At 29.6% G+C, this 25901-nt stretch overlaps 9 protein-coding genes and 1 pseudogene across 9 annotated transcripts; 5 read left to right on the forward strand and 5 right to left on the reverse strand.

Moving 5' to 3' along the window:
* The first annotated feature begins 3440 nt into the window (after nucleotides 1-3440).
* Nucleotides 3441-3850, forward strand: LOC148230431 (cuticle protein 7 pseudogene; annotated as a pseudogene).
* Nucleotides 3851-7931: 4081 nt separating this feature from the next.
* Nucleotides 7932-8807, reverse strand: LOC148230432 (uncharacterized). The gene is made up of 3 exons (XM_088194569.1): nucleotides 8419-8807; nucleotides 8184-8350; nucleotides 7932-8111 (listed from the first exon to the last, which is right to left on the reverse strand). Exons 1-3 carry the CDS (start codon nucleotides 8767-8769, stop codon nucleotides 8045-8047), a joined length of 585 nt encoding a protein of 194 aa, XP_088050695.1. The 5' UTR covers nucleotides 8770-8807; the 3' UTR covers nucleotides 7932-8044.
* A 496-nt stretch (nucleotides 8808-9303) lies between these two features.
* Nucleotides 9304-10011, forward strand: LOC148230433 (uncharacterized). The gene is made up of 3 exons (XM_088194573.1): nucleotides 9304-9626; nucleotides 9701-9867; nucleotides 9931-10011. The coding sequence occupies exons 1-3, from the start codon at nucleotides 9321-9323 to the stop codon at nucleotides 9995-9997; spliced, it is 540 nt and encodes a 179-aa protein (XP_088050699.1). The 5' UTR covers nucleotides 9304-9320; the 3' UTR covers nucleotides 9998-10011.
* Nucleotides 10012-11472: 1461 nt separating this feature from the next.
* LOC148230434 (uncharacterized) lies at nucleotides 11473-12267 on the reverse strand. The gene is made up of 3 exons (XM_088194571.1): nucleotides 11914-12267; nucleotides 11679-11845; nucleotides 11473-11608 (listed from the first exon to the last, which is right to left on the reverse strand). The coding sequence occupies exons 1-3, from the start codon at nucleotides 12244-12246 to the stop codon at nucleotides 11539-11541; spliced, it is 570 nt and encodes a 189-aa protein (XP_088050697.1). The 5' UTR covers nucleotides 12247-12267; the 3' UTR covers nucleotides 11473-11538.
* A 300-nt stretch (nucleotides 12268-12567) lies between these two features.
* Nucleotides 12568-13194, forward strand: LOC148230435 (uncharacterized). The gene is made up of 3 exons (XM_088195654.1): nucleotides 12568-12777; nucleotides 12842-13008; nucleotides 13080-13194. Exons 1-3 carry the CDS (start codon nucleotides 12568-12570, stop codon nucleotides 13156-13158), a joined length of 456 nt encoding a protein of 151 aa, XP_088051780.1. The 3' UTR covers nucleotides 13159-13194.
* Nucleotides 13195-14721: 1527 nt separating this feature from the next.
* On the reverse strand, nucleotides 14722-15537 carry LOC148230436 (uncharacterized). Its single transcript, XM_088194574.1, has 3 exons — nucleotides 15192-15537; nucleotides 14951-15117; nucleotides 14722-14887 (listed from the first exon to the last, which is right to left on the reverse strand). Exons 1-3 carry the CDS (start codon nucleotides 15495-15497, stop codon nucleotides 14821-14823), a joined length of 540 nt encoding a protein of 179 aa, XP_088050700.1. The 5' UTR covers nucleotides 15498-15537; the 3' UTR covers nucleotides 14722-14820.
* Nucleotides 15538-16055: 518 nt separating this feature from the next.
* LOC148230437 (uncharacterized) lies at nucleotides 16056-16780 on the forward strand. Its single transcript, XM_088195655.1, has 3 exons — nucleotides 16056-16406; nucleotides 16475-16641; nucleotides 16714-16780. Exons 1-3 carry the CDS (start codon nucleotides 16056-16058, stop codon nucleotides 16778-16780), a joined length of 585 nt encoding a protein of 194 aa, XP_088051781.1.
* A 1970-nt stretch (nucleotides 16781-18750) lies between these two features.
* LOC148230438 (uncharacterized) lies at nucleotides 18751-19341 on the reverse strand. The gene is made up of 3 exons (XM_088195667.1): nucleotides 19132-19341; nucleotides 18901-19067; nucleotides 18751-18829 (listed from the first exon to the last, which is right to left on the reverse strand). Exons 1-3 carry the CDS (start codon nucleotides 19339-19341, stop codon nucleotides 18751-18753), a joined length of 456 nt encoding a protein of 151 aa, XP_088051793.1.
* Nucleotides 19342-19618: 277 nt separating this feature from the next.
* LOC148230439 (uncharacterized) lies at nucleotides 19619-20456 on the forward strand. The gene is made up of 3 exons (XM_088194572.1): nucleotides 19619-19998; nucleotides 20067-20233; nucleotides 20298-20456. The coding sequence occupies exons 1-3, from the start codon at nucleotides 19666-19668 to the stop codon at nucleotides 20365-20367; spliced, it is 570 nt and encodes a 189-aa protein (XP_088050698.1). The 5' UTR covers nucleotides 19619-19665; the 3' UTR covers nucleotides 20368-20456.
* A 3007-nt stretch (nucleotides 20457-23463) lies between these two features.
* Nucleotides 23464-24164, reverse strand: LOC148230440 (uncharacterized). Its single transcript, XM_088195668.1, has 3 exons — nucleotides 23829-24164; nucleotides 23594-23760; nucleotides 23464-23530 (listed from the first exon to the last, which is right to left on the reverse strand). Exons 1-3 carry the CDS (start codon nucleotides 24162-24164, stop codon nucleotides 23464-23466), a joined length of 570 nt encoding a protein of 189 aa, XP_088051794.1.
* Between the last annotated feature and the right edge of the window lie 1737 nt (nucleotides 24165-25901).

Genomic DNA, 25901 nt, shown 5'->3' on the forward strand with positions numbered 1-25901 from the left:
AGTAACAACAAGCACGCGATGTTTTTATTGTATTTTTTTATTGTTAATATGCCAAAAACAATGTATTTAAAATGATTGATTGTTTTGATACAATCGTTAAATATGTTAAAATAAATAAGAGCGTATTTTCCATCATTTTTTATATCAAATAATTATAGATTATTATTATAAATATATACAATTTAGTAGTAGTTTAATAATAAATGTATTTGATAAATATGTACATATATGTATATATGAATTAAAATAAATATAGCAATACGCTAACGGGATTAATTTATCAGATAAGTGATTTCATATAATTTTGGTTAGTAATGTATTTAAAAAGGCGGTGGTTGAATATATTTAATCAATAATTATAATAAATTATCTGGAAAAAAGATTACTTGAAAAATATTTGGGAAAAAAGCTAATGCAGTATCATTGAATCCCTTAACTACCCTAAAATAAAAAATGTTATATTAATTAATATATTTTATTATTTGTCATTACGTAGGTTTTAAGGGCACAACTCTCGTAGTTTTAACCCTATCGTAATAAAACTTATTTAAAAAATACACGTTGTACATATTTCGAATTAGTTCCTTAGTCTAAATTAGGGACAATTTATAAAAGCTTAAAACTCGCGTTAAACTAAAATATAAAAATTAAATTAAAAAAACTTTTTTACACACCTATATAATGAATTCTACTTAATTCTGGCCTCCTTCTACCTAATTCTTATTATTTTTAATTTTATCGCTATGTTTACGATGTCTTTTAGAAAATCCAAATCTTAGAAAACACAAATTAGTTGTGATATCTATGATACCAGAGCCATGAGAAGGGAGCGGTAGCCCCAGTTGCCTAATTCAAAAGATGGCAAAATCGTCATTTAAAATATAAGCTTTAAATATAAGTTTTAGACGAATGCTACAATTCAATTAAAACGCTATTCTTTATACTGAATATAATTTTCAAAGCCTTAAAGTCATAGCATTAAATATATTAGTGGATCATTTAACATCAACAGATCACAGCCGACAATAATTCAACTTGACACTCCAGTGAAGACAATTGTAATTAGCTGCAAAATCATACCCTTTCAGTGTCATATCCCGAAAATACAATTACACATCAGATTTATTTCATTATTGGCTATTTATATAGCTCTGATATTAAAATTACACATAGCCATAAAAAGAGTGATACAATCAATTATAAAATAAAACTAGTGTACATGCTACCAAAAAACATCACTTAAGGCATGGTTTCCCAAACTATGTTCCGCGGAACACTGGTGTTCCGCGGATCCAAAATAGGTGTTCCGCGAAGCCTAAATAGATATTTCACAAAAATTTAGAGTAGATTAAAAAAATTGTTAGTTTTGCTAATACATAAAAATTGTTCATAAATCTGATAAAAAAGCTTGAAAATATGTGTTAAATATTCAACATTGATGTGTATAAAATCTGGAGGGAAAAGTTTCATAAGTCGGTGTTGTTTTTTTTAACTTTAAAATTTGATCCTATTTAAACAATATTTTTTTTGTTAATTAATCAAACGATATTAGTGCTTGTTATACGAATTTTATTTATGTGACTAGATATGCTACTAGCAGTCACTATATTTTGCATAGGCATGCACGGTTGACCAAAAAAATTTCCACAAATTTAAAAAATGTAATGAAGTAGCCGTGAAAATGATAAACTATGTAAAATCTAGACCACTTCAATCCAGATTATTTAAAATTTTATACAATGCAATGGGTGGTGAACATGAAGCACTTTTATTACATACTGAAGTGAGATGGCTATCCAGAGGAAAAGTACTATTAAGACTTTATGAACTTCGAAATGAATTATTAGTCTTCTTGAAAGCACAAAATAATTTGCAACATCATTTTATATTTTTTTTAACAAATCCTTCCTGGTTGATACATCTGCATATCTATCATATATTTTTACAAAGCGAAATGATGTTAACTTATAATTACAAGAAAAAAGTATTACAATTTTTCATATGAGAGATAAAATTGAATCTTTTGATAAAAAATTACAATTTCAGATTTTATCGGTTGAATCTAATAATTTTGATTGTTTTCCTGTCTTGGATATGAATGTTTAAATGAATTGAATTTTCAATTAGATAAAAAAGTTTCACAAGTATTTTTAGAACACCTATATTACTTGAAAATAATTCTTTCGGAATATTTTCCGAAAACTAGTAAGGACGATTCCTGGGTTCGGAATATATTTTCCGTGACAGTAAAACCAGCGGGCTTAAGGGATTATGAGAATTTAGTTAATGACTCTGATTTGAAACAAAAATATCAGCCATTAAATGATTTCTGGGTGAGTCTGACTGAAGAGTTCCCCAAGTTCTGGTTTTTTTACTTCCGTTTTCCACGACGTATTTATGCGAAGTGGGATTTTTTAAGTATATTGCAACAAAAACAAAATACAGAAATAGACTCCACGCCACGGCAGATATGAAAATACAACTAACCAAAATTGTGCCTGATATAAAAAAAAATTGTTATTTAAGAACCCAAAATCATCAGTCATTAGGAATTTTATTTATTTGTATTTTTACGTTTATTAAATAAATTTAATAACATTTCTTTAATAACTAACATGTTTTATTTTATTATGAATTACCCAGCCTAAAAAATAAGCTAAGTGTTCCGCCAAAATTTTCGGATTTGCCAAGTGTTCCGTCGCTGAAAAAGTTTGGGAAACCCTGACTTAAGGCAATATATATAATAACAAATAAATGTAAATTTTATTTAAAAAGCTGAGCATTGTTTTTTCTATTGTTGATTGTCAAAAAAACTAACAATTATCAAAAATATTAATAAAAACAGTTTATACTGAAAAATTAGGCTTATCTAAAAAAATATTTCATATGTATATCGTCATATAACATAATAAAAATTGAAATAAAACATATATTTCAGTATTTTGTCAATTTAAATCGTTAAAACTATAAACTATAAACAACGAATTTATTAGAAAAGCAATATTAAAAATTTATATTATATTGAAAAATGTTATAAGTTCATAATTCATAATATATATTCATTATATATAAATTTATTTTATAATGGATTTAATATTTTATAATTGTTATTAATAGATAATATCAATCAATATAACTGTTCGTGTTAAAAACAGCATTTTATTGCGATTAGCCCATAAATTAAATCGCAAATTTATTGAGTCATATGTATTGATAACGAACATGCAGTTAAAAAATTTGCACCAATTATCACACACCACTGATTAATTGGTATGAAAATAAAATTCTTTATACTTTGCAAAACTGCTTTTCAACAACAATATTACATCAGTACATCCCTACTGTTTTTTCAGGATTGCTATAAAAACAGAGTATAACTCATCGTTGAACATATTCAGTCCATAGCTCGTTCAGAGAAGACCGAAGACAATACTAAAAAGATGTTCTCCAAGATATTCTGCTTGTTGGCAATGTGTGCCATGTCCATGGCTTACCCATGGGGACATGCCATCTCAATTCAAAACATTGAGAGACACGACATTGCCCACCATGGACACCATGGACCAATTGGATATGTACATGGGCATGGACATTACTATGATATATACGTATGGACCAATAATGTGCCATTTATTATAATAAATTATAAAATAAATACATGTAACATATTTAATTACAGGCCATTCCTAACTACAAATACGACTATTCCGTGAAAGACATGCACACCGGTGACAACAAGCAACAGTGGGAAACTAGACATGGAGATCATGTAAAGGGAGGCTATTCTTTGGTTGAACCAGATGGTTCAGTAAGAAACGTACAATACACATCTGATGGACACAACGGGTAAAACTATTTTTTATTATATTATTATAATTATAAATTAAACTGTGTGCTTACTTTGATTTTGTTGTAGACTCAACGCCCATGTTCATCGTACCACCAACATCCATCCAATGCATTATCACCGTCACTATTGAGTAGATACTCGAATCATGAAACCTGCAACGATTGTTTTATAAACGAATATCTGTCAGTATTTGTATTATAATTAATCATAAATCTTATATTTTTTATAATAAATAAATGAGGTACATGAATTAGTATTTTTTTTATTTTCAATTAGTTATAAACAGATTTTATTAGTTTTTAAAAACATCAATTGGTAAAATCGATGTAATGATAAACTGATATTAAAAATAAATATTAGTTTATATTCAAAAGAGTTAAAATTATAATAAAACAATAGTTTTATATTCTAAAGATATAAATAAATTGATAAGAATTGTTCTCTTAAATTATTATTATTGTATATATTTTAATTAAAATTAAAAGTTTTAAAACATTCTTTACATACACCTGAAATTAAACCTTTAGAATATCATACTCTCAAATCATTATAGCATTCGTTTCGAGATTAAAAAAATTAATTACTCAAACATGTCTGAATTCACTTTAATACATTCTTTAGTTTTCGATAAGAGTAATTAAAAAATTACCTAACCTGTAGAGAAACGTGTTATGTTCACCTGATATAATACCATTAACAATATCAGTTTCACTAGAATAAAAATTGTAAATACTAAATTTATTATATTAAATAAATAACATTTTCACTTGAAAACAAGCTCTCTTGAAAACTAAAAATCTCAACAGTCAAAATACACGGAACTTTTGTGTGGTCAGACAAATAGATCAATTTTTTTTCTATATTTTAAAATTATTGTCTAAAACTTTTAGTCAGATGTTTGTTTAATACTAAGATAATTGTTATTTAATTTGTTGCGCACCGGTTAAGACGTGTTGTTTGTGGGTGCGTCCGTAAGCTGCAGCCGGGCCGAACTGTGTTTGCTCTGGATTCTGGATTCTATTCGTCGAGCTGGATCAGTGGATGAGAGAGAAACGGTTAAGTCGGCCTTCTCTCAATTGCAGTCCGCTTTTGTATGCTCTTGAAGATCTTCCTTCTTGTTTTTCTTCGCGATATATGTTTTCATTGTATTCAAGTCATTGCAACTACAATAAAATATTATGTCAGCGGTGATAAAAGTATCATATGAAATTTGTTACATACTCAGTAAACATTTAAGAAGCCATTTACTGACGCAGAGATTGCCAAGAAATACGTTCTAAATATTATTTGATAAATTTAGCAATATTTTTTTTTAATCGAAAACTAAGAAAATTAAGTTCTGATTCTACCTGCGTTGGACGCATTGAATAAATTAAAAAAAACATAGAAAATTTGCATCATTATAAATGTTTTTGTCTGGCTTTAGATTTAGATTTAGATACGTTAGATATTGTACTGAACAAAATTTAATTTTATATTTTTTTTTATGAAGAATCAAATCAAAGGCATTGATTATGTTGATATTGTTAGTACTAGGGATTCCAATCCCGGGATACCGAATCCCGGGATCCCGGGATCCCGAACGATTTTCAATACCCGATGAGTCCCGGGATTATAAAACATAATCCCGAATTTTTCGGATTGGTTGATTTATCAAGCACAATCGAATTATTATTGACAACATCGTTATATTTCGTGTACAAACTTGCGCGAGTTGCACGTGTCATCTGTGAATTTTTGAGGCTGTGAGTCTGAACGTGCTTTTTCAGCAGCAGGCTGCTTAGGAACCAAAATCAGATCAAGGCTAAATGATAAAACACTTGATGCTTTGATGTTACTTCGTGAGTTTTATTCAAAATAATATTTTCAATTAATTGTGTCTATGAATGTACATACCTATGTGCATACATTGTCAAAAGTTCATTTTTTTCTTCTCAAATAAATATATAAGACCTTCCCTTTTTTATTTTTATTATATTATTTTCTATTTTTAGTCCAAGACTAAAATTATACGTACTTTATACATTGTACGTTATAAAAAACAGATGTAAAAATATATTGGATTATTCATTTTAAATTATTGTTGTCGATAAAATAACATGAAAATTATCCCGGGACTGGTCCCGGGATCCCGGGATCGACTAATTGCAATACCGAAATCCCGGGATCAAAATTTTGATCCCGGGATTTATCTAGTTAGTACTATTCTGGAATAAAACAATATTTATATAAAAAAATATGTATGCACCGATGGATGTGCTTTTATGATCTGATCTCAAAAGCGATTTATTTCGCTGTTGAAGAAAAAATACAATTTATTATGCACATTATACCATAAAATTTGGCAGCACGAATTTCAGCACTGTGATGAAAACTGTCATAAATATAGTAAATAATATTCGAGCACAAGAACAGAACCACAGAAAATTTAAAAGTCTTTGGAAGAAATGGACAGTTTTTATTACGATGCTATTATACATATCGCAGTGTGATTGTTAAGCAGAGGAAAATGTCTTGAACGATTTTTTATGGCAAATTTTTGGTGGTGTTTTTTGACCATTCTGTGTCATCACAAAAAAAATTGAACATTTTAATCGTAATTTACATAATAAAAATCAAATCATTTCGCAAATGGCGAATAAATTATTTTCTTTTGAAGAGAAAATAAACTTATATCGTAAAGTAATATAAATCCAAATGCTACGTAATATTTCAACCCTAATAAAAGCTAAGCAATATGGTATTTACATTTCTCTGGATAATTATATTATAATTTTAAATTATTTAACTGCCTTATTCAAGAAATTTAACACCAGATTTCAGGATTTATAAAAAAATCAAGAAATGTCTGCTGCTTATAGAAAATCCCTAGCTAGATTTGATTATGCAACGTTATTTGACGAATTCGCCAAACTTAAAAACAATACGATTCTGAATGATATTTAAAAAAAAGATGGAGACAGATGTATGCTGAATTTTGGAAACTGGTACGGAAAAAATACAAGACTACAAAATTGTGCTCACCTACTGTATACGTTGTTCGCCCAATGTATATTTGTGATTCATATTATTCTAAACTGATGCTATGCAAAAAACGTATCTAGAAATCAACGTACTGATCTCATCTTGATAATGTATTAAGAGTAGCCGATACCAATCAGGAACATGATTTGTCTAAAATAGATAAATATTTTATTCAACATCAGAAATCATATTAATTTTTGAATAAATACATTAATAATTTTGAATATTTTGATTGCATTTGTTTTATTGTGTATTTATATTTATATTTTTTTGTTTATTGTGCGGCCTGCGTAACATAGCAAACATCTATATTTGACCAGGAGGAAAAAAGGTCGAGTATGACTGGACTAAATTGTTATAAATAACGCAAAACCGAGCATTATTGAAATGAAGAGGATTTTTACTTTATTATTGAACACAAAAGCTTCTAACATAAATTTCTGTAAAGCACCATGACATGGCAACTCCAAATGCTGAAAGGTAAGCGATCCATTTTCACAAGAAATCCAGATCGGTCGGCAAAGATGAGTCGAAAATTTCTCCAATGCTTTTAAACATTTTTGAGTAATCTGCATATAATAGCCGTGTATATGTCGTTTATGTAAAATTGGAACATCAGTGTTCCCAGGTTAGAACTAGAAACTTCATAGGTATAATAAATCTTTAAAAGATTATTTAGACATAAAATTTATTATTAAAGAGGCCAGTGCTTTAAAAAATCATTAAAAAAACAATTACTATACTTCTTAAATAACGTGATTAAATATCAATAAATCTTTATTTTTTGTAAAATAACAACGAAAAATGGAAAGAATGATATAAGTCCAAGTTTTTTTAGAAAAACTTGGTATTTTACTCTAAAACACTAGGTCATACATGGTAAATACTTATTTTCTCAAAAGAGTATAAAAATTACAAACCTTGTTCATTACTCAAATATTTTCCAACGTGTCAATATATCATTTTAATGTATTTATATTATTTTACTATTTTATTATATACAATAAAATAGGATTAAGAAATATTAAATCAAATATAAATTTAAAAAAATATGTAATTGGATATAATAGCTTTATTAAAAAATATACATATAATACTATTTACACAAATAATATTTTACAATCGTATATACAAATTCAGCATCCATTTGAAATATTCGTCATGAATTTATTAATGATGGTAGCTATGATAGTGGGTAGGGTGAACGTTTGTTGAACGATGTACCAATGCATTGAAACTGAAAATGTTAACGTATTAATATAATATATGATTATTACACATTTATAATAGTTAATTATTATGTATTTACCCATTATGGTCATCTGCGACGTATTCCACGGTTCTTACAGAGCCATCAGGTTCAACCAAGGAATAACCTCCCTTAACGTGATCGGCGTGACGGGTTTCCCATTGCTTTTTGTTGTCACCGGTGTGAGGGTCCTTAACGGCGTAGTCGAATTTGTAGTTTGGAACGGCCTAATAATATATTTTAGTTTTATTAATATCAACACATTATTTTAAATAAATTATTTCTCGAATCTCACATAAGTGTTATGGTGATGCCCGTGTCCATAGCCATATCCGTTTCCTAAACCGTAGATTCCTCCGAGGTGTCCTCCGTGGTGTCCGTGTTGAGCGATATCGTGCCTTTCAATGTTTTGGGTGGATACTGCATGTCCGTGTCCTCCGTAGCCATAGTGTCCACCTTGGAGTCCTCCATAGATACCACCGCCATAGAGACCTCCACCATAGAGACCTCCGCCGTAGATACCTCCGCCATAGAGTCCTCCAAGACCATAGGCTCCTTGTCCATGGAGTCCATATGGACCATGTACCGCATAAGCACTGCCAGCAGCCACCAACCCCAACAAAGCGAACACTTTAGACACAAACATTCTAGTATTGGCGATGTTTTCAGTTGAAGACACCGAAGACGATTGTGATGGTTCGGTGTAACTGCTACCATTTATAGTGCGGAAAAATGAAATCGAATCGTCCTTTCATTTTCGAGGCGAATTTCATTTATTTTCAAGTATATTTTTGCACTTACCGATAAATGTAAATGTTAAGCGATATAATTAACCATCACAATTATTTTATAAAAAGTATTAGAATTTTAATTATATAAATAAACTTATAACGTAATTAATTTATGAAATGATAATATTCTGAAATTAAGTTAATTTAATATTAAAAAATCATATATTTGTTAATATACTAAAATATATTGCGACAATCTATAGCTACCCTAGATTGTACAACTAATACGCAACGTTATAATTCCAACTAATTATAAAAGCGAAAACAAGTTTAAGCAAATTTGCGTGAAACGATTTAAAATTGCAGTCTTTGGTTTTCTTCCAATAACAGTATAAATTGGAACGATAATCCAAACTGGTCACAATCACCATCAGTTCTTCAAGCTGAAAACATCGTCCATTCAAAAATGTTCGTGTGTAAAGTGTTCGCCTTGTTAGGAATGGTGGCGGTTTGCAGTGCCTATGCAATTCATGGTCCTTATGGACTCCATGGACAAGGAGCATACGGTCTCGGAGGACTGCATGGTGGACAATATGGAGGAGGTCTTTATGGTGGACATTACGGCTACGGAGGACACGGACACGCAGTATCCACCCAAAACATTGAAAGGCACGATATCTCTCAACACGGACACCATGGAGGATACCTCGGAGGAAACTATGGCTTAGGAAATGGATACGGCTATGGACACGGACATCACTATGACACATATGTGAGATTCGAGATATACACCTACTTACTATGAAACAATTTTTTATTAATAATTTAACTTAAATATATTATTAGGCCGTCCCAAACTATAAATTTGACTACGCCGTTAAGGACCCTCACACCGGTGACAACAAAAAGCAATGGGAAACCCGTCACGCTGATCAGGTCAAGGGAGGATATTCATTGGTTGAAGCCGATGGCTCTGAAAGAACTGTGGAATACGTTGCTGATGACCATAATGGGTAAATATATTAACATTAGCTGTATTATTATATAGATATCATAATTAAAACTTGTAATTTCAGATTCAACGCGTTGGTACACCGCTCAACAAATATTCATCCAACACACTATCATAGCTACCACCATTAAGACGATTTCAAAATTGAGTGCTGATTTTATGTAAATGAAAAATAAATTTGTATATATATTATTTGTTTATAAATAGTTCAATAAAGCTTTAAGATGCAACTAAAAAAACTTACCTTTTATTAAAATTATTATATCAGTTTTAATATAAAATTAATAATAACTATAACTATGGTTTAGGAAATGGATATGGCTATGGACACGGACATCACTCCTAGTTGATATGAAACAATGTTTTATTAATAATTAAATCTAAATATATAATTAAGCCGTCCCCAATTACAAATTCTACTTTATAGTGCATAGACCCACACACTGGTGACAACAAAAAGCAATGGAAAACCTGTCACATTGATCACATCAAAGTAGGATATTCATTGGTTGAAGCTGATGGCTCTGTAAGAACTGATTAATACGTTGTGATACATTCCCTTTCGCTCGCTCACGTGTTTAGTTACGAGAGTGAGTGAGATATAAGAGCATGCATTACATGCGTTTCGCACGCCCACTTCTTCTCACTCACTCTCGTTACTTAGCACTCTTTCTATCTGTCAATCTTATAAGAGGTTATTTTGATGCTGTACTAATATAGTAATTAAAAATAAAATAAAAATATATCATCTTCCTTTCATTCAATACAAAGAGTTTTCAGTACAACGTAAGTTTTTCTTTGGTCCCGTAAGCTTCGCTATATTGAAATGTTATTGTATTTTTTTAGCAAAAGTATAAACTACTATTGCTTGTAATTTAAAAAATAATAGAGCATCAAATATTTCATTCCTTATGTAAATACAAATAATTTTTCTGTGATAATGGAATGCAGACAATATTTCAGTATGTTCATAAAAATATTACCTTTATAAATAACCTTATGTATTGAATTAAAATAAACAAAAATAGTCAATATTATTCATGAAAAAAATCCACAGATGCATAATATTTACTCGTTATTACAAGTAATTTCTATAATTTCGGACTTTAAAAAGCGTTTCTTTTAATTATTTTGTATAGGAACGAACGATTGTTTGTCAGCGCTCAGACATTTAATTTCAGATAAGAAGATAAATTTCGCAAATCAAAAACTCAGAAATAACTGTAAATTTAAAATTAGCTTGTGGTTTATGTAAACCACAATTACAAACGGCCAATAATTTTTTATATTAACTTTACTATAAATGTCTTTGAACCTTTAAATAAAATTTAGAATTAGCTTGTGGATCTAAATTATGTTTCTCTAATAAATTGTAAAATACTATTTGAAAAAAAAATAGTTAACTATTTATTTTTTTAATACAACCTGTTGAAAGCGATTTTCTTTATAGTTCTCCTGTACATTGTCAGATTTATTTTTTAATGTATTTTTACCGCATATTATTTATAAAAAATCTGTGCCTTAAAAACAAATATACCCCAACAATGTTTACAAGCAATTTTTATAAAAAGTAAACTTTGTATTTAATAAACTTTATTAGGAAAAAATACATTGAGTAAATAACTTATTATATTATATATATAGTACATCTGGTATATTTGCAATACAGTAATTAATAATGATTATAACTGTGATGATTCACTGGGTGGATATTAGTCGAACGATGTACCAATGCGTTGAATCTGAAATTATATAAATAATTTAATCTGAAATTATATAAATATTTAATATTTCAGTACGTATTGAACCTACCCATTATGACCATCAGCAACGTATTCTACAGTCCTTACAGAACCATCAGGTTCAACTAATGAATATCCTCCCTTAACTTGATCGGCGTGACGAGTTTCCCATTGCTTTTTGTTATCACCAGTATGCGGATCCTTAACAGCATAGTCAAATTTGTAGTTGGGGACGGCCTATTATGAAAATCAAATTAATTAAACAATTAAGGGTAAGTTATAAGCAGTTATATTTTTATTCTCACGTATGCGTCATATTGATGTCCGAGTCCATGGGTGTATCCGTATCCTAATTCATTGCTTCCTCCGTAGAATCCTCCGTGGTGTCCATGGTGAGCGATATCGTGTCTTTCAATGTTCTGAGTAGATACTGCGTGACCGTGTCCTCCGTAGCCATAGTGTCCACCATATGATCCACCATACACACCTCCTCCGTAGAGTCCCAAAGGGACATATGGTACGTGGTGAGCAAGATCGTGTCTTTCGATGTTTTGTGTGGATATGGCAAGTCCGTGGCTTGGATAGGCACTGCAAGCAGCAACCAATCCAAACAATACGAGTAACTTAGACATAAACATTTTCAGCTATGTTGTTTTCAGTTTGAAACACTGAAGATGACTGTATTGATTGGAACTATTTCACGGCAATTTATATTTGAAACAGAAAGTCAATATGCTCTGTATTAATTAACGTTATAAATTTTATGTCAAAATTCAATGTCGAATTCCATTTGTAAATAGTAGTGCAAATCAAAATACATGTCAAAATAATATCACGCATCGTCACTATTTCAAAACCAACCCCATTTCCTTTCGTGAATTATATAAAATTGCAGAGCTGGCTGTTTTTAAACACATTCATTGTTAAGCCTTTTGACTGAAGACATCATTTCTTCCAAAATGTTTTCTAAGCTAATTGCACTGGTAGGTATCTTTGCTGTATGCAATGCATACGGACAGGCTGTGTCAACTCAAAACATAGAAAGACACGACATCGTTCATGATGGACATCTCGGTCATCTTGCTCACTACCGAGAAGGCCTGTACAGCGAGCATTATGGTCTCGGTCATGGATACGCTCATGGTCACGGACACAATTACGATACTTATGTAAGTAAATATTACTCCAATTATATCATCCACAATTAAGTCTACAATTTAATTTTGAATACAGGCTGTACCAAATTACAAATTCGATTACTCTGTGAAGGATCACCATACTGGTGACAATAAAAATCAATGGGAATCTAGACACGGTGATAATGTTAAGGGAGCTTATTCTCTTGTAGAACCTGATGGTTCAGTCAGGACTGTTCAATACACTGCTAATGGACATAATGGGTAAGTGCAAATATTTTTATTTATATTTAAATAGTGGAATTCGACTTAATTTTCTAAAATATTTTTTACAGATTTAATGCTCATGTGCATCGTTCAGCAACCATTCATCCAATCCACTACCACCATCACCATCATGCCTTTCGTTATTAAAAATTAAAATACTGTATAGCATATTGAATATTAAAGCAACTAATAAATTATATGAAAAATAGGTTTATATTCAATAAAAAAAAATATTTTATATTTATATTTTATAATTTTATTTTATTAATAAACAAAATTTAAAAATAAAGATTATTTAAAAAAATAATTTATTTATTTAAAAATATTATAGTTATTTAAAAATTACTTATTAATTATTTCTCATTCAAATAAATTTAATAATAACTGAGTTATATTATCAACAATATAAAAAAATTGTAGATTCATAAAATTAATAATATTAAGCCGTACAAAATTTAATATGTTTCTGACTATTAAAATATATTTATTTATCAATAAAATAAATTATTCTGCTACTAAAAGTGTTAGGTCATTATAATTATTAATGACCGCTTTTATACTATATTCTATATAAAGGATTAAACAATAAAAATATAAACATAGTATATACATAAAAGTCTTATCGTGTCAACTGTTTATCTTTATTTGGGAGTACAGTAAAATCTCGAGTATCCGATAAAATTCTCAATAAAAATATAAAGACAATTTAACAACGTAGTTCATCCGTAATTGTAATTTTAATGTGGTGTTTATACACCCTGTTATTATTTAAACTTTTTTAGTGACACGTGCTACCATTAATATGTTGGTAACGAATTTGATTATTTATACTTAACTTTCAACAATTTTCAAATATTATTATGAATTTCTCATTATAGATATTGTTGCGATCCGAGAGGTGAATATTGAGAGGCGCATGCGTTTTGATGTAAAGGCCTCACATAGACCCACGTAACAATATTATACTATATGCTAAATAGGCTGAAGCCGAGGTGTATAATCAGGGGCGCAGTAGGGCCAGATTTCCCCTAGAATCAATCGATATTTTTTTTTTATATTAAGTTAATAAATATTCAAAGGAAAATAAAAATGTTTACTTACTGTTCAGAAGAAGGGTCTTTTTCGAGGATTAAAACTGAATTAAGGAGCACGGTGAGCATTTTGTTCATTGTACGATTATGCTATTAAAAATAAAAATAAAATCATTATTTTAGTCTACTTAACATATATTTAATAATTATAGCTTCTGTAGTTCTTAGCATGTATTTTTATTAAAATCCAAGCTTGTATTTAAAAGTTTGACATTGTCATTACTAGGTAACAGGGCCGGCTCTGGCGAGTGCGGGGCCCTACGCAATAATCAAAAAGGAGCCCTACCCTCCTCCAAGAAAAGGTTATGTAACAAATATCAAATTTATTCAATAATATATAAAATAAAATAATTTATATGGTGACAAAATGACATTCTTAGAAATGTTATCCTTTGTCCTTCTTCGTCCTCCTCAAACAAAAATGTCCAAAATAACCTTTTTTAGTCCTTGCAGCATATATCCATAGCCATATCAGTTTTCTAAACCACAGTTACAGTACAGTACAATACCGTACAGTAAAGTACCACAAATTAAAAATAATATTATTTATTTTATATTAAAACTGATATAATAATTTTTTTTAAATGTAAGTTTTTTTATAAAATCATAAAATATTTAGTTGCATCTTAAAGCTTTATTGAACTATTTATAAACAAATAATATATATACAAATTTATTTTTCATTTACATAAAATCAGCACTCAATTTTGAAATCGTCTTAATGGTGGTAGCTATGATAGTGTGTTGGATGAATATTTGTTGAGCGGTGTACCAACGCGTTGAATCTGAAATTAAAAGTTTTAATTATGATATCTATATAATAATACAGCTAATGTTAATATATTTACCCATTATGGTCATCAGCAACGTATTCCACAGTTCTTTCAGAACCATCGGCTTCAACCAATGAATATCCTCCCTTGACGTGATCAGCGTGACGGGTTTCCCATTGCTTTTTGTTGTCACCGGTGTGAGGGTCCTTAACGGCGTAGTCAAATTTATAGTTTGGGACGGCCTAATAATATATTTAAGTTAAATTATTAATAAAAAATTGTTTCATAGTAAGTAGGTGTATATCTCGAATCTCACATATGTGTCATAGTGATGTCCGTGTCCATAGCCGTATCCATTTCCTAAGCCATAGTTTCCTCCGAGATATCCTCCATGAAGTCCGTGTTGAGAGATATCGTGCCTTTCAATGTTTTGGGTGGATACTGCGTGTCCGTGTCCTCCGTAGCCGTAATGTCCACCATAAAGACCTCCTCCATATTGTCCACCATGCAGTCCTCCGAGACCGTATGCTCCTTGTCCATGGAGTCCATAAGGACCATGAATTGCATAGGCACTGCAAACCGCCACCATTCCCAACAAGGCGAACACTTTACACACGAACATTTTTGAATGGACGATGTTTTCAGCTTGAAGAACTGATGGTGATTGTGACCAGTTTGGATTATCGTTCCAATTTATACTGTTATTGGAAGAAAACCAAAGACTGCAATTTTAAATCGTTTCACGCGAATTTGCTTAAACTTGTTTTCGCTTTTATAATTAGTTGGAATTATAACGTTGCGTATTAGTTGTACAATCTAGGGTTCATTTAGCTATAGATTGTCGCAATACCTTTTAGTATATTAACAAATATATGATTTTTTTAATATTAAATTAACTTAATTTCAGAATATTATCATTTCATAAATTAATTACGTTATAAGTTTATTTATATAATTAAAATTATAATACTTTTTATAAAATAATTGTGATGGTTAATTATATCGCATAACATTAACATTTTCCGGTAAGTGAAAAAATATACTTGAAAATAAATGAAATTCGCCTCGAAAATGAAAGGACGATTCGATTTCATTTTTTCGCACTATAAATGGTAGCAGTTACATCGAACCATCACAATCGTCTTCGGTGTCTTCACCTGAAAACATCGCCAATACTAGAATGTTTGTGTCTAAAGTGTTCGCTTTGTTGGGGTTGGTGGCTGCTTGCAGTGCTTATGCGGTACATGGTCCATATGGACTTCATGGACAAGGAGCCTATGGTCTTGGAGGACTCTATGGCGGAGGTATCTACGGCGGAGGTCACTATGGTGGAGGTCTCTATGGTGGTGGTGTCTATGGAGGACTCCAAGGTGGACACTATGGCTACGGAGGACACGGACATGCAGTATCCACCCAAAACATTGAAAGGCACGATATCGCTCAACACGGACACCACGGAGGACACCTCGGAGGAATCTACGGTTTAGGAAACGGATATGGCTATGGACACGGGCATCACCATAACACTTATGTGAGATTCGAGAAATCTTTTATTTAAAATAATGTGTTGATATTAATAAAACTAAACTATATTATTAGGCCGTTCCAAACTACAAATTCGACTACGCCGTTAAGGACCCTCACACCGGTGACAACAAAAAGCAATGGGAAACCCGTCACGCCGATCACGTTAAGGGAGGATATTCCTTGGTTGAACCTGATGGCTCTGTAAGAACCGTGGAATACGTCGCAGATGACCATAATGGGTAAATACATAATTATTAACTATTTTTAATGTATAAAAATCTTATATTATATTAATACGTTAACATTTTCAGTTTCAATGCATTGGTACATCGTTCAACAAACGTTCACCCGACACACTATCATGGCTACCATCATTAATAAAATAACGACAAATATTTCAAATAGATGCTGATTTTGTATATACGATTGTAAAATATTATTTGTGTAAATAGTATTATATGTATATTTTATAATAAAGCTATCATATCCAATTACAATTTTTTTTAACTCATATCTAGCTAAATATTTCTAAATCCTATAATATATATTATAAAAAAACAGTAATGATAATTCTGTTCATAAAAGTGAAAAATCAATACCGAAAAAATTTTATAAATTTACCTAGTTTGTAGTTTTTAGATAAAAAAAATTTCTAATAAATAAATATTTATATTGTATAACTTATTTTATTTTTATTAAAAATGGAAATATTTAATTAATTCCTAAACATTTTTAAATACAATGCATTTGCAAACATTTACTTGACACACTATTATATCTACCATCATAATTTGATTAGGAATGAGTGCTGATTTTGTAAATATCTTTTTATAATAATATTTGTTTAAATAGTATCATATGTTTTTTTTAATTAAGTTTATTATATAATAACACATTATTTTTAAATAATTTGCCTTAATTGACACAACTTTTATAAATGTAATAGTAAAATTAAAACGAATAACTGAATTCCAAATACAATCAATTTTATATTTTAAATATGTTATACAAATATAATTATAACAATTTAATATGGGAAAGTTTGAAGTATATATTTTTGCATCATATAGACAAATACAACAAATCAATTTAATTTCTATGATATAAATCGTTATAATTATACTTATTTACTTCAAATGTGAAAATTACACGAAAGCGTGATTTTTGTAACATATTCCATTAACCGTATACTTGGTAGAATAAAAAAATACGATTTAAGTCTTTACTTAAAGGAAGCGAATATTTTTTTAAATACTACAATAAAACATGAAAAGTTAAATCTCCAAAATATTATTAAAAAAAATCGTGCTAATCGACATGTAATAATAATTTATAACAGATTCATTTTTGCGTTTTTCAGATATGAATAACATTTTTTTTTAAATCAGCATTAATATTATTAATATATACAGCCTTGGCCATAATAATGGGACAACCCTTAAATTGGTGTGTACTTCTTTAAAAGTGCATAGTCTAACCGAAATATTTTAGCAGTTAGTTTTAACCGTAATTCTAAGAACTATACAAAGGAATTGCTCACTTGAGTTTTAAAACAAGATTGCAGGTTAAATTATCCAGTCTCACTGAAGTGACCTATATATTCAGTTGCGTGATTTCGGCCTTTTTGCGATCCTTGGTGTAGCACACGTGCGTCGAAAAGTTGGAGAAGAATATTTTGCTGCTTGCGTATCCAAAGGCAAATATTGTGGCGGAAGCGTTATGTTCTGAGGTTGCACGGCAGCAGCAGAGGTAGGTAACCTGTACAATTGCGAGGGTAGTATGAATAGTGACATTTATATTTCAATTGGATTCCTACTTAAAAATATTTCCAAGCACAGACCACGCTAAATCTAGCATTAAAACACTCCGAAAACTATCCGATCAGAGATTTTATTGATATTAATTTACCTTTAAATGAGGAAGTTTATTTCTGTAGCAAATTATTTATTATTATAGTAAACTGTGTTTTTAATGTTTACTCCTGTTATTTTTCATGCGTTGGGTCATGAAGAAATGCGTTTTTAAATTTTCGGTCGTGCTTATCTTTCTTGTCTACCTTGCATGTTTATGTTTTATGATTTGTTAAAATATATATATATATACGTGTATACTACTAATGTTACTCAACAATAAACTATATAAAACCAAATTAATTCGATAGTAAAAATCAGATTTATTAAAGAGATTTTAATTTATTCAGTACATATTATAAACATACATATATTAGTTGACATAATAATATATGTATATATAAATCAATATAATATATAAATCAATCTGGAAATTTATAATAAAAAAACGATATTAGGACGTCGGTTTTTTTACCATAGAATACAGTATTTTACTATTTAATAATGGAAGCCATGAATATGATGGTGATAGTTGATCGGATGAATGGTTGCTGAACGATGCACATGAGCATTAAATCTGTAAAAAATATTTTAGAAAATTAAGTCGAATTCCACTATTTAAATATAAATAAAAATATTTGCACTTACCCATTATGTCCATTAGCAGTGTATTGAACAGTCCTGACTGAACCATCAGGTTCTACAAGAGAATAAGCTCCCTTAACATTATCACCGTGTCTAGATTCCCATTGATTTTTATTGTCACCAGTATGGTGATCCTTCACAGAGTAATCGAATTTATAATTTGGTACAGCCTGTATTCATAATAAAATTGTATACGTAATTGTGGATGATATAATTGGAGTAATATTTACTTACATAAGTATCGTAATTGTGTCCGTGACCATGAGCGTATCCATAACCGAGACCATAATGCTCGCCGTGTAGGCCTTCTCGGTAGTGAGCAAGATGACCGAGATGTCCATCATGAGCGATGTCGTGTCTTTCTATGTTTTGAGTTGACACAGCGTGTCCGTATGCATTGCATACAGCAAAGAGACCTACCAGTGCTATTAGCTTAGAAAACATTTTGGAAGAAATTATGTCTTCAGTCAAAAGGCTTTACAATGAATGTGTCTAAAAACAGCCAGCTCTGCATTTTTATATAATTCAAGAAAGGAAATGGGGTTGGTTTTGAAATAGTGACGATGCGTGATATTATTTTGACATGTATTTTGATTTGCACTACTTTGATTTACAAATGGAATTCGACATTGAATTTTGACATAAAATTTATAACGCTAATTAATACAGAGCATATTGACTTTCTGTTTCATATATAAATTGCCGTGGAACAGTTCCAATCAATACAATCGTCTTCAGTGTTTCAAACTGAAAACAACATAGCTGAAAATGTTTGTGTCTAAGTTACTCGTATTGTTTGGATTGGTTGCTGCTTGCAGTGCCTATCCAAGCCATGGACTAGCCATATCCACACAAAACATCGAAAGACACGATCTTGCTCACCACGTACCATATGTCCCTTTGGGACTCTACGGAGGAGGTAACTATGGTGGTTCATATGGTGGACACTATGGCTACGGAGGACACGGTCACGCAGTATCTACTCAGAACATTGAAAGGCACGATATCGCTCACCATGGACACCACGGAGGATTCTACGGAGGAAGCAATGAATTAGGATACGGATACGCCCATGGACTCGGACATCAATATGACGCATATGTAAGAATAAAAATATAACTGCTTTTAACTCACCCTTAATTGTATAATTAATTTGATTTTCATAATAGGCCGTCCCCAACTACAAATTTGACTATGCTGTTAAGGATCCGCATACTGGTGATAACAAAAAGCAATGGGAAACTCGTCACGCTGATCAAGTTAAGGGAGGATATTCATTGGTTGAACCTGATGGCTCTGTAAGAACTGTAGAATACGTTGCTGATGATCACAATGGGTAAGTTATTTTAATTATAATTTAGTGAAATATGGAATTATATTAACATTAATTATTTTTTCAGATTTAACGCAGTAGTACATCGTTCAGCTAATCTTCACCCAGTGCATCTTCACAATAACTACCATTATTAATTATATGATTTATATGGCATTCTGTATATAATATTTTATTTAAATATGCTACTCGATATATTTTTTATCAATAAAATCAGTGAAGAATATATTTTATTTTTATTAAGACTTCGCGGTAAACTTTTGGGTTTAGATTTTTTATTAATGTAATAACTAGGGTTTGCAGTATCAGTAGTACCGATGCCATTAATACTGCTATTGGATCAAAATCGGCTTTTGATCAGGTTGCAACGGAAGATTTTAAAAAAAAAAAAAAAAAGAAGAAAGATTTGCCGCCCGTATTTAAAAATAATTTGTATACAGTCTTAAAAATTTTAAACAATAAAAATTTGTTTACAATAGTCTAATTGATTTTTAGTGCTAGTACTCAAAGTAGATAACATAATAATGGCTCAGCATATAAAATATTTTTAGAAATACCTGAATGTAAGGAATATTGTATAAACGTTTTTTATTGTTTAAAACACGAAATATTCATAATTAGTCAGTACCTGTTTATTATATTTAAAAAAAAAAACATAAAAATGACACTACATATTTATTTAATATCCTCAAAGAAAACGTTCCGACTCTTAAGATTTAGATTTTTTCGCAACATTCGCAAGCTAAATTTGGGAAAAAATCCAAATATTTTTTGTATCGTGTTGATTTGGATGTGTAAAATATTAATTTCGGCCGATTTTATACAAGTTATAAGATATCATTTTATCGATAGTAGAAAAATTAACGGCTTAATGCAGTAAAGAAGAAACTTCAAAGGAGGATTTCAAGAAATTGTATACTTTTAAAAAGCGGGTGGTAAGATTATATTTATTATTTAACTCACTGTTAACCATAAGACCAACGTCAATAGTTTTCTTAACAACGAGATTTATTAAAACAAATGAGACATTTAATTATTCATTGTTTTTAAAATTTAAATAAATATATGTTTAAGCTTACTCTTTCATTAATTATATATTTATTTATTACATTACATTTTTCGACATCATTAACTACTCGATACTCGAGTAGTTGATGATGTCGAGTAATAAGAGTTTCTATTTATGAGATCTAAAATATATTTAGGAGATTTTTCTTTTTCTTTTAAAATTTTATCTGCTTCTAGTAGCCCTTTGAGTAGTGAGTCAATTTATGTACATTTGTTAGCATACTTCTGTGAGTGATTTAATTTTACGTTTTTTTCAATATATATTTCTGACGTTATTTATTTATTATTACATATTTTATATTGCATTTATAGTAAATTATCGAAAAAATTAGCTATATTTTCAACGTTTTATTGTTTTGATTTATATTACTACTTTTTTGTATCAGTATAAATAATTTTTTTCAACACTTTTCTATTATTAAATTTTGTTAATTTATTTTACATATTTTTTTATATATTATTAAGCTTTTGTGGATTTTTTTATATCATTTCAGATGCTCTCAATTTTATTTATACAAATAATATAAAATATTTTTTGTAATGTCTACTTATTCCGTACTCTTTAATTTATCAATATTATTTTCTATGGAAATCATTTATAATAAATCAAATTTAAAATATATTATATACATTTAATTCTCTGTATTTATTATTTCTTTGGTTAAATATTTAAATATTTAACTATCTGGCGTACATCAAAACAGTGAAAGATCAACCGCCGTACATGTACGGCGATACCGCTCAAAGGGCTTGTATTAGAATATTTTTTGATTATTCAGTAGGATTTCGCAACAAATAGTAGAACATAAAAACCACACTTATGATGAAAATCATCATATATACTTTGATTCAACCAAAACTTTAAGCAACCCAGCTGTAAAAATTATAGAGAAGGAATTGCACTTCGAAAAATAACACTAAATTAAAGAGACACGAAAACACTTTCAAATACCTGGTTACCGGTTTAAAGCCACGCTTAATTAAATTTTAGTAAAATTCATACAAATATAAATACATTTAAACATACCAATTCGAAAATTATAGCAATTGTTCCCTTAGTAACAAACAAACAAACAAATAAAAAATAATAATAAATTATAAGATCGAATAAAAGACGAAGCACCTGAAAACTCTACGGCGGCTGGCATAAGGTCCAGATTGTGCCCAAGATGACCCCAACATCGATGTTCGAAACGTCGGCAAATCAGATGCAAGAAAAAAGTAAGTAGCATGTAAATAACGAAACATGAACTTCTAATTAAAATTTAAGTAACCAATTAACTATTAGAAAACAATAAACTTAACATAAATATTGTACCCAAGTATTAAAAATAAATCAAGAATGAGCTTGAATCTATCCTGGGCGAAACAGGATAATAAAGATAACATGTTTATAAAGGAATGAACACACTTTTTCTTTGAATAAAAACTTTTTTTACTTTTTAACTACAGTTAACAAGTAAAAAAATATGAACGCGCAATATATTTTTTTATTGCATTTTAATAATAATATTGCTACTATAATAACACAAATTTAGATCATAAAACATCTAAAATTTGATACATTCATTTATATTAATAATTATTAGAAACAGAAATTGCTCATTTTCCATACATTAAAATTACCCGCATAGCGGATTTTATTTACTAATAAACCATTTTCAAGCTTATTTATGTTAAAAGATTGGGAATAATTAATTAATAATAATATGTTATTTTTATTAAAATAAAAATACAATAATTAATAAGTTACTTTAATTTTAAATGCAAGTTTAGAGTTTCATTTAGAAAACAAAAATAAAACATTGCTTTTAAATTGATGATGTAATGTGAATGTAAATTTTAATAAAAAAAATATTAAACACAGCGCTCTTCAAACTATTCTTAAAACCCAAAAGTCTTTGCACTGTTTTTACAATAGACATTAAAATGTCATATAACTTTTTAATATAAAATACGCAATATGTTTAATACTGCGTATTTTTTCGATTACGTATAAATATTTTTTTTATAAAAAGTTGTATTATAAGTTTAAAGAAATAAGAAATTACAAAATATTTTTTAATGAGATATTAATCTTTTATTGGAATATATACAAATAACATATACACAAATTTACATTTCAATTATACAACAATAGCATTCAGTTATAAATCAGAAAAAAATTAATGGTGGTAGCTATGATAGTGTGTTGGATGAATGTTTGTTGATCGGTGTACCAGTGCGTTGAATCTGAAATAGTTAAGTAATGATTATGATATCTATAAAATATTACAGCAAAAAAAAAGTATTTACCCATTATGGTCATCTGCCACGTATTCCACAGTTCTTACAGAGCCATCAGGTTCAACCAAAGAATATCCTCCCTTAACGTGGTCAGCGTGGCGAGTTTCCCATTGCTTTTTGTTGTCACCAGTGTGAGGGTCCTTTACAGCGTAGTCGAATTTGTAGTTTGGAACGGCCTAATAATATATTTTAGTTTTATTAATATCAACACATTATTTTAAATAAATTATTTCTCGAATCTCACATAAGTGTTATGGTGATGCCCGTGTCCATAGCCATATCCGTTTCCTAAACCGTAGATTCCTCCGAGGTGTCCTCCGTGGTGTCCGTGTTGAGCGATATCGTGCCTTTCAATGTTTTGGGTGGATACTGCATGTCCGTGTCCTCCGTAGCCATAGTGTCCACCTTGGAGTCCTCCATAGACACCACCGCCATAGAGACCTCCACCATAGAGACCTCCGCCATAGAGTCCCCCAAGACCATACGCTCCTTGTCCATGGAGTCCATATGGACCATGTACCGCATAAGCGTTACAAGCAACTACCAATCCCAACAAAGCAAACACTTTAGACACGAACATTTTTTATAAAGACGATGTTATCAGTTGAAGACACTGAATTCGATTGTGATGGTTCAGTTTAACTGCAACAATTTATAGTACGATTTAACGGAAATTGGACTGGAATGTAAAGCGATTTTATTGTTTTTCAAGTACATTTTTCATTTTATTGAATTTTATATAAATTAATTTTGCTTAGCATGCAATAATTAAATTGAAAGTTATACAATTAGTTTATTTCAAATATTATTACTATACAGCATGTTTGTAAAAAAAAATATGATAACATTATATTTACAAAACAGTGTTAGTTGTTAGATTTGGCTTCAATTTAATATTTATGATGAATAATATTTATATTGCTATCGCTAGACCAAACAATTTTTATCCATATTAGCCTAACATTATATTTCTATTTGTGCACATATTGCTATAAGCGATAATATGTTTTTGAGTTGTGATATTTTGTAGATGTTTTGAACAACAAGAAGCTACTTCTTTTGATCTTCTAGAATTCTAGAAGCAGTTGGTTCATCCCCGGTGTAAATATGAATTTCATCATCATGTAAATTGTGGAAATCTTAATTGAAAACATACATATTTCGTTTATACTATGAAACAGAATCTATCAATTTAGGGTATGGTAGTGCTTTTTGCAAAGCAAATGTAAAAGCAAAATAGTTTCCTGGGTTTTTTAATGCTAGAGCTTTATCTTCTTGTAAAGCTTTTCTAGCTAGTTCGGCCCCTTTTAAATGAAGTTCATGCTGATTCATCAGATTTGTTTTTGATTCAATGAGCGAATCGCACTTTTGCATACTAAATTTTTTGCTCCTTTGGTATCTAAATAATATTTAAAACTGCAAGTCCTTTGCGTTTCCCTATAATTTCTCGGTTGCATTCTTCTCTTTTGTGAAAACCATTAGTCTGTAAGACTCCAAAAAATGTTTTTTCAACTATGGAAATTAACAAACACAACACGTTTTTCAATTTTTATTAAAATTATTTTGTGGACTTGCCCCACTTTCAAAATCAATAAACAATTAATATCATTGACCATAATAAATTATTAGTAAAAAATTTACGCTGTTATTTATAGATATGATTTTTAATTGATTAAAAACAGAAATTTTAAGATAATTTCTAATGAAAATTAGCTTTAACACTTTTTTTTTTAAAAAATGGACTTGCCCCACTTTCAAAATCAACGGCTCAAATATCAAAACAACATGCCTAGTGTTCACATTTAAAATAATATGATATTATCTTTTGTTTAAAAAGTATATTTGTAATACATAGAAAAAATATTAAATTTTATATGTGGCCCATTGCAATTTTTTGTCGGAAAATGCGGTTTAGAAGATCCAAGTGGTTGGATACAGCTAGTTAAGTTTAAATAAAACCGCTTTCCAAGTTCAGAAATAAATATAAATGAAATAAATAATTTTATGGGGCAACATATTATAATTTAATTCGACACACAAAGCATAGTCCTAATAAAAAATATGTTTTTATTTAACATTTTTTTAATCTTTAGACAAATTTTAGTTATTAAATTTTTATAACAAACAATATCTCTATTGCATTGTTAAATTAATAAAAGCAATAACTATATCTACATAAAAAATAGGCTTGAACTTAATTTTGATTCGGACGAATAGAAATAGACTAGGTTTAAATCAGTGGTAACAAATCCATTGCATATTTTTTAATTGCTCTCAGTCTCAAAATATACATACAGCTACTTCACAATTCCAGATA

The sequence above is a fragment of the Plectrocnemia conspersa genome, unplaced genomic scaffold (assembly GCF_051122295.1).
Source record: "Plectrocnemia conspersa isolate PC_06_02 unplaced genomic scaffold, ASM5112229v1 ptg000010l, whole genome shotgun sequence".
Taxonomy (NCBI): domain Eukaryota; kingdom Metazoa; phylum Arthropoda; class Insecta; order Trichoptera; family Polycentropodidae; genus Plectrocnemia; species Plectrocnemia conspersa.